We start from the raw sequence: 18,719 nt of genomic DNA, 5'->3' as shown, positions 1-18,719 counted from the left end.
CCACAAACAGGACTTTAATATCACCAACCATTCCCATTTTATTACGGTGTATCCATATAAATGGCCCACCCTGTATATTTAACCCATATTTTCTTTGAAAAAATGAATTGCTGTCCATGAAGCCTAACAAAGATTAGGCATTTATTCGATATTTTTGTGCCCGTCCTAAAACTCAAGTTAATTATTATCTGATATAGAGCTACTTAACTTAAGAACATTTTCATTAACAATTCAGCTCACTGATAACTGTGATGGTTGAGTTCCTTTTATCCTTGCACTGATCCCTAGTTTTGCTATACCTCTACGTAGAAAAGAGCCTCAGATTCTCTTGACAAATATCGATTCCCCACTTGTCTGTCACTCTTCATTTGTCCTTAAGGGTGACAGTCAATTAGACGAGAGCATTTCCAGGACTTGATTTCACTCAGCTAGCTCTGCAAGGCCTCAAGGAGCAGCTGTTCAGTGAGGTGAGAGACTGGTGGCTGAGTTTCCAGACCAAAATGGAATTATGTCCCTATTTTCATCCTGATGCACTAAAAGTGCAGCTTGCCTGAAATTGAAATGAGAGTCTTGCAGTTCTGGGTATCCGCACCTGCCTAGTATGCACCTCAATCATTCAGCAGGTTTGACAGTAAGAGCCACGTTTAAAGAGAGGGAAATGCAATAAACCTGAATATGTAAACATTGCATCTTACAAATATGAAAACCTGCAAAACAACACAATAAAAAAAATCTGTACATGAGTCAAAATCTCTCTCTCTTGTGTAAGCAAAATACATTTTTGACTCAATAAAAAATAACAAGTGCTTTCAAATTGCTGTATTTATGAATAGCTCCATTGTCTTGTCTGCTTCTGTTTGAACTACGCTCTCTTTTGCGCATAATTAATGCTCTTAAATGTGTGGAAGGTAACCTTGTCTCGTATGCCTCTGTGTGAAAAGTACCCTCTTCTGTGTATAATTAATACTGTCAAATTGTTCTCGGTGTGAGCAGTGCGCTTTTCTCCCTTCCCCCTCTTTACCTTTGTGTTAACAGCATAGTCATTCCTTTTGTGTGTCAGCTCTGTTTATTTCATGTTTTCTAAGTAGAGATTGTTTTGGTTGATTTGGAATTCATTCTACTTATATAATGCGATTTTCTTTAAAAGCCTAATTCATGCAGCTTAATCAGCAGGCAAGATGGGTATGTTGAGATAAATCTTTTAAGGGGAGATGAGCACGCCCCTGCCAACCACCGCAAGAGGAATGTGGTGCTCTTGATCAAAGTGTAGGACAAACAGACAAACCCTCGTCCCCGCTGGACGGACTCCTTGTCTGTCCCCTCTGACTGTCTGTCCTATTTTTAATGGACAGTAAAGTTGTGACATGCCCTGTTTGTCCCATTGTTGACATTCCTCTATTCTCTTAAGCCCTGGAGGCTTTGTGTTTGTTAAGCTGTAGAGCATCCCTCCTCCTCCTCCTCCCTCTCTCCCCTCTCTCTACTATCAATTACATTAACAGCATCCCGAAGCTTCCCCCTAGCATGTTGCTCCATTTTGTGACAGGAAGCCTCACTGCTGTTAGTTTATGGCCTCCTGCTACATTATTGCACTACGCTGGTAATAGAGCATACTCTCTATTCTAGTCCAGACTTTGTCCTCTAATCCGAGCCCTCTTTCCAACGCCAGATGTTTTCTGGTGACAATGAAGTATTTTTATGGCTGTGCTGATATCATCACATTTCTGTTTGTCCCTCATCTCCCAGGGCACCGCTTACGGGAAAATGAATTATACAATACAATAGATGGAGTGGATGCTCTGCAGTCAACTTGAGGCCAATTTGCCCTAACATGACTTGGCTTGTGTTTCCAGCTAGCTATACAGCTGAAGGTAATTTGAAAGCTTCTGAAATTTTGTACTCCTGCTTTCTTCCTCTCGTGTTAATTATGCATTACCAGTAAGACGCTGGTGGAGCCATGTGGCATGTCAAGTTTACCTCTGATCGTTACCAAGGCCAGAAATAGTACATCAGGCATCCCGACTCTAATTGCTTGTCGTATTCAAGCCAGTATGCATTGTAAAACCACACACCATGTAAATTCAATGGAGAGCCACAGCCTTAAATCATTCATTGATTTGAGTGAACTGCAATGGCAGAAAAACGCTGGAAAGTCATGCTGCCTCGGGCTTTGAGCTTCCCCCAAGGATTGTGTGGAGTGATGGTTTTGCACTTCTCCGTGTGCACGCACAGCATGTTTGAGCCACTCAATTCAAGGTATTTCTGCACATGAGATGTTAATATTATGCTTCACTTGCTTCAAGCTTGATCTTAAAGCTGACCCCTTGCTCATTTGAACATTGAAATACCTTTTCTTGTTTTAATCATTTGTCCTGTTCATTCACAGCCCAGAAACGATAAAAAAAATAAACAGGAATCCTCCTGTAAGCAACAACAAAAAAAAAGAAAGAAAGAAAAAAGAAAAAAAATCTCTGAACAGTCTCATTTTTTGTCTTAAATAAATTGCTCATAAATTCCCAAAATTGAAACTCATATATGGACATTGAGATTTAAGTTCTTTCTCTTTAAAAAATAAATAAATAAATATATATATATAGAGAGAGAGAAGTTCAATAAACACTCCAGTTAAAAAAAAATCTGGCAATTATTTCATGGTTCAGACTTACACCGTTAAAAGACACTCTGGAGAAAAATGAAAAACTATCATATAAGATAACTGAATGCAAAAATAGTTTGCATCTATTTATTTAGCTCTAACACACTGACATAGTTTATCTCAAGGAGCTAAGAGATTCAACCATTTAGATAACTTTATGAGAGTCAAACTCCATACTTCACTGGCCACAAACAGCAAATTTGATCTTAAATGTTGTATTATTAATATTAATATTAATATTAATATTATATCATTATTATATCATTATTATTATTATTATTATTATTTATAAAGAAATGTTAAAAGTAAGATCCTCTTAATGAAGGATCTGTTTACAAAACTCACAAGCCACTTCCTTGGCTACACCTTTCCAGCACTGGTTCAGACTCCCTTTGACCTTCTGAACTGCCTTAATTCTTCATATCATGGATTTAACAAGCAACTGGAAACATTCCTCAGAGATTTTGGTCCTGACTTGATAGCATCACGGGATTGCTGCAGATTTGTCAGCTGCACACCCATGATTTGATTCTCCCATTCCACCACATCCCAAAGATTTCTGTTGGATTGACATCTGGAGACTTTGGAGGGGATTTGAGAACAGTGAACTCACTGTTTTGTCGAAGAAATCAGTTCAGTTCATATGTTGTGCCTTTATAAATGCTCTTCTGCATACCTTGGTCAGATCGAGTGGTTCTTTCACGAAACTGCTACTTTTAAATGTCCAAGTATTTTCATTATTGTGAAATATTGCTATTCCCACAGGAGGAGCTAAACAGCAATTTACTGATATAATTTGAAGTATTAAAGATGATTTCTTTGCGATTTTGGCCAATGCTGTCGCTGTCCACTGGACCTCATATTTGGTCATCTGGGGTTTGTAGGCTCAACTCATTTATTCTGAAATTTCAGTGTTTAAAATTAGGCTTTTATTCTGAAGAGATCCTGCTGCCGGCGGAAGTCGTGGCATGCACGTCATGGCTACCTGTCTGAAAATCTGTAGCTAAACTTTCACTTTGTTCTGAAAGCACAACGATTATGGCGACGTTTTTCGGGGAAGTGCTGTCGGTTTATTCTCGGGCTGTGGAGGAAGACGACGACGAGCTTGATGAAAACGAGGAAGATGAGCAAATCCGCAGAGAGCTGGAGGAAAAAAGGTAAATAACTAGCTGTAGCATCGGGGAGTGAACGCAGAAAAAGCATGCAGAGGGGAATCGGGTTTAGTTAATCTAGCTAGTTAGCTCGCTGAAATTCAGAGATTATTGCCAGTGAAATACTAAGACGTACAAAGGTATGCAGACCATATCATCCCAGTTTAAGCATTTTCTTACTCGGTCAGCTGGATGGATATCTGCCGCTGAAGCTAACTGAGCTAACATGACACATGAGTTTTCAGCTCACCCATTCAAACAGCATTTACACACGTCATGCAGGAACCAGTTTTTAACACTTAAGTCAAGTGTACAAAAAGATATGGCAACATTGTCATTGCTATTATGCCCTTAAATATGGAAATGGTTAGTAGTAATAATAATAATAATAATAATAATGATAATACAGAAACTTAGTAGTCAAACAAAACGTTAGGGTAGTGTCAGGAAGGGCATCCTCAAGACTGAGATTTCCATAAAAATCAGTCGAAGCCCGGTTTATCAGTGCTGCTGATTGAAGACAGAGGAAGAGAAGATGTGTGTTTGGAAGCTGCCAGAGAGAAGGAAAGGTAGGAGGTGAGGGTAAGGACTTTAAATGCAAAGGATTTTAAATGTGAAGCTTTCAGGGTGACGGAAAGAGGAAGACAACAGAGAAAAATAATGGATGCAATGAAGGAGGAGATACAGAGGAAGATATTAGGTTGGAAGGGTGAGATGGAGGCATTATCCATTACAAAATCATGAAAGTATTTGTATGTGTAGTTTTTCCAGAATTCGATCTAGAGAATAGCACATTTCATGATTATTTTATGTAAGAGAAAACAATATATTAAAATCAAGTTTTTCAAAGGCAAACCAACACATTGTGTGATGACAGGCAAAAAGTAGACACATAGATTTTTTATTTTGTTTTTTGTCTTTCTTTTCATTCATTATATAGACAAAAGTTCATGTTACACCTCCAGGAGCTGCTCATCTATGGAAACCTGTAAGCGCACAGTTTTTGTGCTGATGTTAATGCCAGGGGAAGTTTGGAGCTCTGCTTTCAATGAGCAAGCAGCGCGTAGGTGACGTTTACGCTCTGTATGCCTCAGCACTCAGCAATCCTGCCCTGTACATGATTTCTGAATGCTTCCCAATTCCCATAATATCACTTAAAGTTGTTCATGGAATATGGGAGGAAAGAAATATCACAAACTGTTGCAACAGTGGCGTCCTATTACAGCAATACACTTGATTTTAGTGATCTTCGTAGAACGACGTGTGGAAGGCTGTCTAAACATCTGAGTTTAAATATTTTGTTCACTAAGCCCAGAACCCAGGATTGGCAGATCTCATTAGGAGGAGCAGTTTTATAAATGTATAAAAATGTTGATTGGGGGGAAAATCTTTAAACTCTTTCTTCTCCACAAAACCAAACAGAGAGGTTCATCTGCACTGGAGCCCTGAAGTCTCTGAGTCGCTGAAGTCTGGAAACAAGTTGCAGTGTTCAGACTTCATCCTTGCTGTGGGACAAAATGCTTCCAGTAAGTTGCTGCTGTCTCTGTCCTGTCTGCTGACTCACCTGTGATTGGTTTAACTGGATGCCCAATGTTATTACACATTAAATGAATATTTAATATCCCCGTCGGGACACTGGAACATGGTGGACCAAAATGTCAGCTCAGAGGCAGTAACAGAATATTTCCAAGAATCTTTTGTACTTTTAAAAATGATGACATGGGAAGCAAGTAGGTTATGGTGCTAAAACACTGCAGGAAATATAATGCAGACAGTCAGGGATTTGTGTTTTGATCATCACTAAATCTGCATCTTATTTTCTCAATTATTCAATGAGTCTTGAACCTTTGAATATGTAGTTTTTAAATTTTTTTAACTAACTGTTTTCACTGAGTTGGTGACTGTTTTATTTCTTTGAAGTGAGGTTTTGATCCACAGCTGTAGGTGGCAGTAGGCCACGCCCCTCGGCAACACTAACACTGTATACTACTGTGGACTGGGATAGCAACAACATGCATTTTGGTGATCTGAAAAAATTCAGTTGACATCAGATCTTTTTCAATTCAGTTTTATTTATATAGCACCAAATGACAACAATAGTTGCCTTAAGGCACTTTATATTGTAATCCCAGTTAAATAAACTTATTAGTTTTTCAAGCCTACCTTCAATATCTTAAGTCTGGACTTTTATTTTTGCTCATAATCTTTCCTTTTGCTATTGTTCCCTTCCGTAAGGGATACCAGTAGCGCTCTTGTTATTTCATGTTTCCTATTTGGAAATAAACACTTGACTAACTTGTGAGCTTTCTTTTAAAACTGAGAGACTCTGTCTGCACAGGTTTTCTGTCAGTGCACATCCTGTCCACGCCAAACTGGGATACAATCGGACGTGCGTCGGCGTGGAACGAGAGGAGCCGAGCTGTAACGGGGCAAAGCTGCGAGGAATCAGCGTGTGTTTTCTACAGACACAAGGACAACCCAACAGTGAGTGACGCACCGAGCGGGGCAGCACTTCAAAATATATCTGAAAGCTCCTGACGGTCGAGAACTCGATGATCATTCAGTTTAATGGGTTTGCTCCTGAACTTCTGTTTAATATTTTTCAAGTGCTGTTTGAGATGTTCGCTCATTTATGTCAAGGGCACTTTATAATGGCTGTGGCCTGTTCGCTGTCGAGCTGCAAACAGATGAGATATCATAAAAGAAAAATCTGAATAAATTACGTGCAGTGCAAGAGTAAAGAATGAAATGCTGGTTCTGTTACAAAACTTGGAAGAGAGGCCATTACACAGAGGATTAATGAACCCTGGTAATCTAGTGTCTGTTGTCAGAGTTATAACCGACCGGTTGATTGTGTGCAGAACCGCCTGCCCTCAGCCACACGTGATTCAATCGAGATAAATGTAGTGAACGGTTGCTCCTGCGCTGCCGAGGACGCTTCAGATTTATCACGAGTGTCCTGCTGCCTTCAGGTGGCTGCTGGGATTTAATGTACTGGGGGACCACAGGAGCAGCTGTGGACAGCAGATACCGCGACAGTTGGCCATTAATTTAAAGATCACTGATTTACTAAAAGTCCTGCTAGCACAACCTTCATTTTTAATGCTGATTTAAAGGGTGGGGAGTGTGTTTTAGACAGTAGTTGGTGTGTGTGGTGGAAAATAATGCAGCAAAAGCAGGGATATTAAGTCTAAATAAAGCTCTCAGTTCAGTGTAGGATCAATAAACGTGATTTTTCTTTGAAGAGTCGAGAAGCTTGAAGAAGTTTGTAATGCGTCCACTTTAATCAGTCATAGAAGATAAATCATTGGTTTATGTTTTTTGATAAAGGCAAAATACCCAGTGTTTGCTGACCTCATGTTCCTGATTGAAATCTCTGACAATTAACTGACTAAATAGTAAAGTAATGCTCTAACGTAAGTGTGTGTGTGTTGAATCAAACTAATTTAGCTACGTATTTAGTGGAAGGGGTGGCTACAGCCTGTCCCCTGTCCTGGAGTGAGAGGCGGGTTACACCCCGGAAAAGGTCACAGTTCATCCCAGTGAAAGACAACCATTCTCTTTCACATTCACACCCAGTTTAGCCAGTTTAGAACCACCTAAACTCATCTTTGTCTTTCCGTGGGGCCCCAAATTTACCGGTCCCATGTCTTTCAGTGTCAAGTACATTCTTCTTTAATGTTTTGGGTGGCAAACACCTTGTAGGTGGGTTTGCAGTAGTATTAAAAAACAACAAACAAAACGAGAGACACTATATTCAAGACAAAAAATGGCCACACAAACTTCTGGATTATTTGAATATTTAAGAATCCATACTTGTGGGTCCTCTGGGTGTTTAGTTTGACTTTAATTCAACAACTTTAACTAATTATTGCAGAGCTTAAAATGTTGATTTACTCTTCTCTGATTTAAACTCATTTAATCAGTTAGAATATGGGGAACTCCTATTGCATTTGAATATTAAAGGTCTGAAAATGTTTAGTTTTTTTAAATTATGAAAGTTGCATAAAAAGTTTTATTTTTCTTTCCTTGAAGGTTTTGATATGCCAGGTGTCGTGCTACGTTGCAGAAGACCAGCTTTTTCAGTGGACAGAAAAGGTATGTTTAACGAACTAAGCGAAGAACTGCAGGGAGATTGTGTTATGTTGTTAACCTAGACTTTTTTTATGATGTGAAATGTGAGCCAGTGGTTGTTGGCGACCCATTCTGAGGACTTGAGCTGAGCATTTTTGACACTGAATGCTCATAAGCTAAGCCCGATTTAAAGAAAGCCCTGCTTCATGCAAGAAACTACCGGCTGAGCCTATAAACTCAGATTAGAGAGGTCAAATAAAACTTTTTACAGCAGTTGTCCTTTGAAGTTTAATGCATTTAAACTTCAAACTTCCATCATTTATATACAGTTTGTTTTTTCTTTGTGCAGAGCCCTCCAGGCCAGCATCTGCTTCTCAGTCTCTAAACAGATTTTTTTTTTCTTTTAGTTCAGCACAATTTTATTTATTTTTTGTTTCACTTGTGAAGCACAACAGCATCATAAAGCATAAGGTTTGCTATAATATACATTTACCAGTATCTCATCCAGGCATGATCAAGAAGCTCAGATTTTTAGACCAAACAGGAGAACTGGGATAAAGTGTGATCTTGTTGTTGGTGCTACACAGGCTGGTTATAGAGCTCAGAAACTGCTGATCTCCTGGGATTTGTTATAGTGCAAAAGCAGGGTAGCATCTCACACACTAAACCTTCAAATTGGCTACAGCAGCAGGAGACCAAAGCAAATTTCACTCCATTTGGCTGAGAACAATAAACTAGGCTGTACTAGACACCGGCACACCAAAACAGAAGCAAATTGGAAAAATATCAACTGGTCTCACGAGTCTCCAGTCCTGCTGCCAGAATTTGGTGTAAACAACATTGATCTATCCTGCTTCGTGCCAAATGTTCAGGCTGGTGGTAGCGTGGAACATTTTCTTGGTACATATTAGGTCCCTTATGTGTTCAGTAATAAATCAACCACTGAGTGTACAGTAATTATTTATTTACTGGCTTTTTTTTTTTAACCACACACTGAGATTACAGTGAGACATGGAGGTTTTTCAGCGTGACCAGCATGGTTAAAGTGTTGTTTGCCTGACTGTGTGTTTCTTTTGTCTCCTGTAGGTGTTTGACTGTCTGCAGCTCAGAGAGCTGAATGTGACGGTGCTGTCAGACACCTCTGTGGCTGATTATAAGACGGCAGACTATCTGGGCGGCAGCTCCGCTCCCTTCCTGCGCTCTCTCCACACCAGTGCTTTTGGTGATCAGCCTGTCTGCCAGTCACTGGAGCAACCCAACATAGTTACTGGACTTGCAGCTGCAGGTATTACTGTTGCACGACTGCGTGACTCGGATGTCTCAGACTTAAACTGTTCGTACTTCTTTTTCTCTCTCATTTTGCAAACGCACAAGGAAAACCTACAGACGCTGCATAAAAAACTGCAACTCTGCTTCCCCAGTCGTGGTATTGCTGTGCAAATTTAGCAGAAAAAACCCCCCTTTGATGTTTGATTGAATGGCAGCTTTATTCTTACAGATGGGTTAGGGAGGCATTTTCCTTTAACCCAGATTTCCTGCCTTCTAGGCAACCTTTCCTAAGTTATTTTGGTGTCATGTGCACCTCTTGTTTCCTTTCCATGTTTGAAATCAACACCTGCCAAGCACCAGATTCTCCTACTGAACAACATATACATGAATAAATCTCTGATAGGCCAAAATCAGCCAGAAATATAAGCCAGGTGATTTACTGGTCAGGCTCTAGTTCTGCAGACCGTATTCCCATTCTTTATAAATTAATGAAAAAAACCCTCTACAGAGTTTCTATAGAGTCTTATGTGTTAACTCAGGAGTTTTATCCTACTTCTGTAAGACATTTATCTGAAACAGTGTAGTAGACCAGGACAATTACTGTGAAAAGAAGAAACTGGAAGAAGTAATTTTCTCACAGACATACAACAAGTCATGTTTCTGGTATAAATTAGGCCTTAACAAAGGAATTGCCTCAAACGTTTTTCATGACCACCAGAGGGCGACACCGGTGCTTGCACAAACACCCCAGTACTGTAGAAGTCTGTAAAAGCAGCGTTCGGCCCCAACCTCTGTTTGCTTATGAGTTTAAGGGCTTGGTCATGTGATTTGAGTCATGCTGACTAAAACATGAAGCCCATTTTGTGAATTTTGTTCTGTTTAAATTTCAGAATGGTTTATCTGGCGTATGCTCATGCTAATGTCTTGTTATTGACGTGTCACTGGGTTGTGAGCATGCGGTTTCAATCACATCCACACCTTGCCCACTGCAAAAGGTTTCAAGACACCAAAGCTCAGTTTGACGTCACAGTAGCTATGTCCATCTTTTGTATCTGGGCTCTGTGGTGTAGTGGTTAACACATACATGCCAAAACTCCCTGGATGGAGACACAAGTCCAGGCTAAAGAGGTCACAAGTTAATGCACTCAAAGTGCTGGTCAAAGACCAGATTAATGGGATTATTGCATCAGGCAAGCTGCCTCTTTCCACTGTGGTGACCCCTTGGGAAATAAGCGAGGTGCTGAAAATATCTTACTGTTCATTGTGAACTGAGATCAGTGTTTTAACTTGAAAATATTTTCACTTTCTGTGTATGTCATTTCCAATTTGGTCTTGAATTCCGTTTAAAGTGGCTTTAAGAAGGTGCTTTATAAAGACACATATTTAACACCTAGTTCTGCTGCACAGCACCAGTCTTTCTCTTCAGTAATGGGACAAAGTGAAATAGGCTGTAAAAGTTCTGTAAATAAAGCTTTAGCTGTGTTTGTTTCCCAGCTTTTCTTGTTGAAGTGTCCTTGAGTAAGATACTGAACCCCAGTTTGCTCCTGATGTGTGTCTGTGTGTGTTTGAGAAGTCGCTTTGGACAACAGTTTCTGCCAACTGAATGAAATGTGGTGCCATTAGGCTCCTCTCCACTCACTGAGAACACAAAGTCCTGCATCCTGATTTTTGGTGCGAGTGCTCTTAAAGACGCAGGTTCCAAACAAACAGATGTATCATCAGGAGATCACTGGACGGTCACGCACACCTCATATCAATAACCTTGGTGTCTTCTTCTTCTTTGTGCTGTTTCATCAGTACTGAACCACTGCCAGGTCCACCGCATCGCCGCTGTTGTTTACCAGTGTTACAGTGATGTCATTGGCCCTGACTCTGTCACCATGGAGACCTACAAGCCTGTATTAACCAAACTTGGCAGATCTATACAGGTGAGCTGTTTTTCCTTTTTATATCTGAAGAGGCTTTTAAAAAGGTCACAAAGGAAGGATGCACACGAATGTCCTACATCTACTGAGCTGCTCTCTTGGCTGAACCCCAGTCGATGACGCCACTGCAGGTTTTAATGCTGATGGAAATAGAGCTGTAAAGTTTGAGGAGCAAACTTTCAAAAGTTTATTTCAATTTTAAGGTCTGTCTTTCGAGCAATAGCCACAGTCAGAGCTCCCACAGGTCATTTAAAAGTCACAGATAGTGAGTGAAACTGAAAGAAAGTGTCTCCTGAAAAGGTGTGTGATTAAGAGAAGTCATAAACACTTTCATTTTGTAAATAGGTTGCTCAGCATTTGTTATTTTGTTGTCAACCTCTATTTATTTTAAGATTCACCTACATTTTATTTATAGAGCAACGCAATAACCTTACCATATAACAAGACATGTTATATGGTAAGGTAAAGACCCTGCAATAGTACAAGAGGAAACCCAAATGATCAGAAGATTACCTATGAGCAAACACACGGCGACAGTGGGAAGAAAGAACACCTTTTTAACAGGAAGAGATCCCCAGCAGAACCAGGCTCAGAGAAGTGATGGGAAAGAGAAGAGAGACAAAGGGAGAGCAGAGAGAGATCAATACAAAGTAAACTACAGGAGCGAGCAGACAGAATTTAATGCTATGCAGTAGCAGTGTATAGATGCATTGTGAATGAGAAGAGCAGAGTTGAGATTGGTCGGTGCATCATGGGAAGTCTCCCAGCAGTCTGAGCCTGCAGCAGCATTAACTACGGGATAGCTCAGGGTCACCTCTTCCAGCCTAACTATACCCTAACTGGGAGCTTGTTGCACAAAGAGGGGCCTGATATCAAGTTAACCAGAAGCCAGAAAAGCAACGTTATAACAGAGACTCATACAGAGTATTTAAAACAATAGGAAGCGTCCACTGCATTTTCTGTGTTTCTCCTGTTGTTTTTTAATGTTTAACATGTTTTTGGGCTTTGTGGTGAACTCAATCTCCTGTTCCAACCCACTTTAGGACATCTGCATAGATCGCACACTGATAATCCTTCACAAAAGATGCAAATGCAGCAGCACTAGTTTTCAGCATGAAAAGGATATTTCTAATTTTAGCTATATTGTTCTGATAAATAAAGGTAGTCCTAGATGGGTTTAATCCATGTTAAAGAACTCCTTCTGGTCAAAAATGACTCCCGGGCCACAAGAGTGAGTGTTTGGTTAGACGTCTGTGAAGGTTCTCAGTCATCGTGGTGGAGAGAATCTGGGACTCTCCACCATTTGACTCTTAGAACTGAAGAAGCTTCTCGGATGAGAAGTGAAACGTCTTCAAGCAACTTAAACAAGTACAGTCGCTTTTCTTTCCAAGCTCCTTAGACTGTCTGGTTAGACCTTTGAGATTTCTTGTAGACATAGTTCACAATCTAAACTCATGTGAAACTTCTCTAGGTTTACTTTATTACGAGGATCATTAACGGCTTAATCTTGTCAGTAATCACATTTTTGTTCATCAGGCCTGTGTGGTGGATAGCTCTAATCCATACAACACCCATGAGCCTTGACGGCTTGTTGCAGTGCAGGAGAGGCAGAATCAGAGTGGAAGCCAAATGAAAGCGCTTCACTGTTGAATTTATCTGAAATATGGTTCCCAAATGAAACCAAACCCAGAAGCAGGGATTCCAGCAGCAGCTTGTGTTATAATTTTTCTTTTTCAACCTTTAAGATTTTTGATTTGATAAAACTTTGCGAAAAAGTGCCCTCGGAGTCTCAGATTAAAATCTCCCAAGAAAGTTTTAGGTTTGCATGTTTGACTTATTATCAACGATCCTTTCCGATGCAGCTGCTCTTCCCTTGCTGATGAATTATCCAAGAGTGATTCATGCTCCAGCTCTGACTCAGGCAACATTGTCTTTGGTTACTTCACAAGTCATGTGTCTAAGATCAAAGAAGATGAGTTTTTTTTTTTTTTTTTTCAGCAAATTTGTCAGTGCCTACTGTAACGATGGAAATGCGCTTTATTTATACCCGAGATCTCTTTTATATACTTTGAAACCCTTGCAAGTTTTTAGAGAACATCAGTCATCAAATCCACGAGGGTTTATAAAACAAAAAGGTGTATTTAAATGAAACGAAACTGTTTTTCATTTTAATTTCCTGCATTTCTCTTTCTCCTCAGCTTGATCCGTCTCCAAGCACAGATGCCCTGCGCAAGTTTGTCAGGACCACCGACCTTCAGAGCAATCTTTATATCTGAGTCCGTGCTGCACACTCTGTAATTCTATTTTTCTGTCGTAAAATGCTGTCATTTTTTAAAATAAAGACATTTTAAGGAAAAAAATATTAGAAATCTTTTAAGTTTAATTATTTACTTCAGTCTGTCCATAAATAATAGGTCCTAAAAGTTTCCAAAGAAATGCAGATGCATACCAAGAAAGCTGTTGCAGCTTTATGGAGAACATATATAAACTTTTAACTTGCATGTAACTATTTTCTTAAGAATTACAGGCTAAATCGTTCCACAAGGTGATACAGACAGTCCACGTAAAAACATTTCCATCGGGGATAAAAACAGCTGAGGTTACTTGAAACTACAGACTTGTAAACTGCTCAAAAGTTTCCTCCGTTTTCCTCCCTCTCTGATTCCTGAATAAAGTCAATTTTATAAATATTTTTATTGGGGTTTTTTTTCTAGAGAGTCAGATAAGTATTTTTTGAATGCATATAAAATTTGGTACAAATATTCTTGGATGAAATCTGTCAACCTTTGGTTCCTTCTGAGTTTTTGTGCCTGCAAAACTAATAACACTCCCAGATTAGTGAGCCTTGAAAAAGCATGTTTGATAGACGTGTCCTCTGAGCTATAATCTCTTGCATTAATCTCACATGAAGTTATTAAGTGCTATACATATCCTTTTGGGCGAGCATGTGTCATTATTCCCACTGATCTCCTGTCAGCTGTGCATGCTATGGCAACAGCAAAAATAAGCCCAACAGTAGCTGAGAAGGGCCTATATTTCCATTTTATGGCAAGCACAGTTTCATTTTGGTGCAGAAAAAAGACAAAACTGAAAGCAACATGTCACAAAGGCAACAAAATGCTTTATTATAAAGTCTTCTTACACATTTTCAAGTTATATGTATGCATGTAATCATTGTTTATGAAATTATTACTATAATTTATGAAATGGACAGATTGGAGTAGTTTCATTTCCCAGTGTGTGGGGATGACAGCCCTGCCAGTGTTTCCTCCTGGCCAGATGGGGGCAGCAATGCGCCGGTGAACCCCAAAACGCTCAAAGAAGTTGAAGTGAGCGAAACTCAAACAAACCAGTTGGTCTAGATTGTGCACAGGTCCTCGTAACAGGTGCTTTAAAAAATATATATTTTTTGCCATTTAAACAGTGGAGATTGTGCATAATAGAGTCGATGTATGTGCTGTGTCTGTCTGTAGTAAGCCCGCGTAAAAATATTGCTGTCTGTGGGTTAGCCCTGCTTAAAACGTTAGCCTGGTTACCAGGCTACCAATGAATGCTAACCGGGTTATAGCTCCTAAAAACGGCAGGAACAAAGCTCCAGTCGGGCGGATGAAGGAACACCGAGCCTTCAGAGCCAGCAGAGTGCTGGCTGAGAGGAACCAGGCGGTGGTGGCGGTGGGAGCCTGGGTGGAGGGCGGACAAGACTTCGTGGAGCATCCGGCTGTAAGTTTGGATGTGGAGAAGCTAACTGCTGACAGTTACTGTTTGTTGACATAAGCTCTCCTTCCCGTCTCCTTTCCATTTAAATTTACTTCATACTAAAGAACTATCGATATATAAGCAAATATTCACACCGGAGGAGTTTAATCCATTGCAATTTAGACATTTATTATAACTGTTATTAATTTTGAATAGATCCAGTGTGTCCACACACATTGGGTGGTCTTAATCTAAAATCACTCTTCACTTTAAAATTATGTTTCTAAGAAATTTCACATTTCACTATCATAAATCACCCTGATGTTCATCTCCACCTGCTCCACCCTGCTTGCACGCTCTTTTTTACCTCTCATGTGCACTGTCTGCTGGTGTGAGTGGTCATCCACTTTCGCTATTACACCTGTCTCCTTCTCATTAACACACATGTATTCTGTCTCTCTTCTACTGACTATGAATGAATGGGTGCACTTGTGATTTGGTAAGAAAAACCTGGAAAATTTCTATTTAAATTCCAACTGTGCAAGATTATAGACTTATCAATATCAATATAGACACAGGGGGATTTTACATTAATTAAAGAATAGAAGGACATTTAACTGGCAAGTAGACTTGCCCTAGATGCAAATTTTATATAAGGTTAGCTGGTGCAAGTCTTAGTTGCCCTTGGTTTTCTTCACTACAGTATTTGAAACTAGTTTTCCTGTGTCTTGGTTTAGACTCTTGCTTTGCTGACTGATGAGCTACAGGCAGAGAAGAGGAGGGAGAACGAAGAGAGCCTTCAGCGTTTTCAGGATGAAGTGCGCCACCGTGTGGCACAGAAAGCACATTTGTTCAAGAAGAGACAGCAGCTGCAGACAGATCCAGTGGTAAAAAAAAAAAAAACTTGACTCAAATGAAGTGTTAATTATGTTCCTTTCACCCCAGATTCCCACCTGAAATTAACACTGCAGCTAACCAGATTTATAGCTAACATTATTGAGTTATTTTGACTATCATTTAGAAAAGGTAAAACAAATTGTAATGTACTATCATTGTCATTGTTAAATTTATCAAATATATTCCAGGTGTTTTATTACGTTTAATATCTAATTAAATGGCATGTTGATTATGTTGATGTAACATAAAACCCTTAGATGAAGCAGCTCCTCATATCTGAGAAAACTTTGTGAAACCACATTTTAAACACATGGATAGCTGAGCCCTCTGATTGCCTTTCCTGCTGCTGCTGATGTTGTTGTCTGCTTGTCCTGTATTGTTGCATATGGTGTATTTTTTGTCCAGGTGACACCTGACATGCGAGTCATCTGGACCCATCGTGAAGGTGAGACAGTGAGAACTGCTGCACAGCAAAGGGTGATGGAAAGGAGACCTCAGGAGGTGAGATATTAGTAAATAATTACAGGTACAATGTGTGCACCCTCCAGAGAACTAAACTTTAGTGAGATGTGAGTTTTAGATGTGCTTTCAGCTTAGTTGCTTTTTAGGGTAGGATGGTAGTGATGTTAAAAATGGCAAAATAGTTCAGTTCAGTTACTTCAAGTAGGTGAAGCTGAGGCCTAGCAGACACTGATTGGCCACGGCTGCCTATTTAGGACCTCCTGTCAGTCACAGGACGACACCCTAACTTTAAGGCTTAACAAAATCCGAGCAGATGAATTATAAAATGTTCACCCACCATACAGGTGTCATTAAAGGGGGTAAGTATCCATAGAGACCAAAACTGTAAATGTGCTCATATAACATGTGAGTCTATTGAGACTGACGATCTTTCGCATCAAGCCTCAAATGGCCTTTAGAAGAAGTGCAGTTTGTGGCTCCATTTGTAGGCCTCAGAGGTTGCTTTCCGAAGTCTTTCCTGATTATAAGAAGCTCTTAAACCTGTATATATTTTTTGTCCTTAATGACATGTTGATCAGAGACGTGTGTGTGGGTAAGGTGTGGCTGAGAAATTTAATGTAATGTAGATATTTACAAAGAGTGTCTGCATTTCTTATTGTCCACCAGGGGTGCATCGAGTTTTCATCCCACTTGTAAACTGATAGTCATCTTCTTTATAGGATTCAGCCTTTAAAGTTATTTAAAGTTTTTAAAATATGTTTTAAAAGTATTATCATTGAATTCAAAAGACATTTATTTGAAGTTTGCAGTATCTGCCTCAAACGTCCATCTATTTGTTGAGACCTTGTTATCTGTATATGTTCTTTTTCTTTCTTTTTTATTGTGTCGGATTGTTTATATTTTGCAGTGTGTAAAGTGTGCTGTTCTTGGATTGCAGAAGGATTCCACTGTTCCTTGTGTGACTTCACACAATGTGACACTGATTAATCTGGATTTGTATTTATTTCCACAATTTTCCAGTCTGCTGAAGGCATGAGGCAGGTCAGACTCAGACTGGCTGCCTGTCAGGTGATGCAGCAAGAGGAAACAACGTCAGAACTTCCTGGAGGCAGCTGGAACATCTCTCAAACGAGACATGTGAGCGCCTGTGTCTCATGCTTGTTCCTCTTTTCAAACCCATAATTCCATATTCGGGTTATAATTAAACATTTCCCCCTTCACCTCACAGAAAGCAGAATCTCATGCTCTGGAAGCAGAGCAGGATGCTCTAGGAGAGGAAGATGATGTTGTCTTCACCAGTCGACATGAATGTCCACTTGTTCAACAGAAGGTGACTGAATATTCAAACTGTGTCCCATGTTTATTCCTTTCAGTTTTTAATGGTTTTTCTTAACGTGAAATTCATTATATCCACACATTTACTGACCAACTCGGCCACCACATAGTTACAGATAAGATTAAATTATTTGGAGCATTTGCACTGTAAGATGCTTTTTTAGTCAAAAACCAACATTGAAATTCAGTGAATTTGGAACTTGCTGTACACCTCCATTAAAAATTATCTTCACTTTCATGTCATATAGTATTTAAAAGATGGATGTAAAACCTCTGGATCTTAAAAGTGAAGCCTGCATGGAAGTACCCTAATACTCCATTCTTTCTAATAGTCAGCAGGGGGTGACTCCTGGTTGTAAAAAGAAACAAGTCTATGGAAAATGACCCTATGCTTCCTCCTCAGTCACTCAAAAATGAAGATAAAGCTGGGTATATTTAGGGGCAGGGAGCTGGACAAGCCACTCAGAAATGGGAAGTTGAATTAATAGGTGGCTACATGGTAGCTACACCATATGTAAACAGGCTAAAAACAGCAAGATGTAGATAGTAAGTTTGATGATCAGGCAGTTTACCGATTACAGCAAAGGTCAGAACTTGGCTCTTTGCGATGTGATGGTAAACAGGAAATCTGATGCTTTAACTGTTGGTGGATGTCAGGCTGAAAGCTCAGTGCTAGGAAGAGTAGTAGGCTTTTCTCCTCTTCTCTATTGCTGCATTTTTAAATGCCTTACATAGTGTTTATTGAGTGTAAATCGTTGCCCTTAATGTTAAAGTCCAATGTGGATTCTTAAGAATTATTTTCCCTACATGGGATGGCTAGAGCATGATGATAAACTCAACTCTTTCAACCCACAAAGATTAGATTTGATTACCTCTGCTCTACCTTTTAATGATGAGTTTTGATACTTTGGTGTATGCTGATAAAGATGTGGTTTGACGGCCATTAGAAAAGTTCCTGGGTTGCTGCACTGGCAGAGTCCATCCTCACCAACATGCAGTTATTCTGTTCCATAAGCAGGTCTGAAAGCACTCAGTTCAGCAAAGAGCTTCAAGGGCTAAAGATTTAAGAGTGAGCCTTTGTTTCACTCTTGCCAAAAACACGTATAGTTCAAAGTTTATGAGCATGATATAACGCCGCAAAGAGCAGAATTATAAGCCTGAAACCAGGTCAGGTTTCATTATTTCAGTACAGGCTGTAATGTTTAATTGTACCACATCAACATCATCATCATGATAATGACGTGGATGTGTGTGAGG

General features: G+C 39.7%; 2 protein-coding genes across 4 annotated transcripts in view; both read left to right on the top strand.

The window, feature by feature from the left end:
* The first annotated feature begins 3,583 nt into the window (after positions 1-3,583).
* On the top strand, positions 3,584-13,762 carry psmg1 (proteasome (prosome, macropain) assembly chaperone 1). The gene is made up of 7 exons (XM_005748340.1): positions 3,584-3,810; positions 5,227-5,330; positions 6,143-6,288; positions 7,840-7,902; positions 8,965-9,163; positions 10,945-11,075; positions 13,271-13,762. Exons 1-7 carry the CDS (start codon positions 3,692-3,694, stop codon positions 13,346-13,348), a joined length of 840 nt encoding a protein of 279 aa, XP_005748397.1. The 5' UTR covers positions 3,584-3,691; the 3' UTR covers positions 13,349-13,762.
* Positions 13,763-14,336: 574 nt separating this feature from the next.
* Positions 14,337-18,719, top strand: part of ccdc15 (coiled-coil domain containing 15) — an 8,223-nt gene continuing 3,840 nt past the window's right edge. The window contains exons 1-6 of one of the 3 annotated variants that reach the window (XM_005748339.1): positions 14,337-14,458; positions 14,657-14,792; positions 15,506-15,655; positions 16,071-16,166; positions 17,148-17,264; positions 17,356-17,457. In XM_005748339.1, coding sequence (XP_005748396.1) covers positions 14,679-14,792; positions 15,506-15,655; positions 16,071-16,166; positions 17,148-17,264; positions 17,356-17,457 — 579 coding nt within the window. In that variant the 5' untranslated portion in view covers positions 14,337-14,458; positions 14,657-14,678. Of the gene's footprint in view, positions 14,793-15,505; positions 15,656-16,070; positions 16,167-17,147; positions 17,265-17,355; positions 17,458-18,719 lie in introns of all 3 variants that reach the window. The other 2 variants (XM_005748338.1, XM_005748337.1) reach the window with 2 other exon arrangements.

Source organism: Pundamilia nyererei, unplaced genomic scaffold (assembly GCF_000239375.1).
Source record: "Pundamilia nyererei isolate P.nyererei 1_Seehausen unplaced genomic scaffold, PunNye1.0 scaffold00219, whole genome shotgun sequence".
Classification (NCBI taxonomy): Eukaryota; Metazoa; Chordata; class Actinopteri; order Cichliformes; family Cichlidae; genus Pundamilia; species Pundamilia nyererei.
This window is presented reverse-complemented; position numbering and strand designations above follow the sequence as displayed.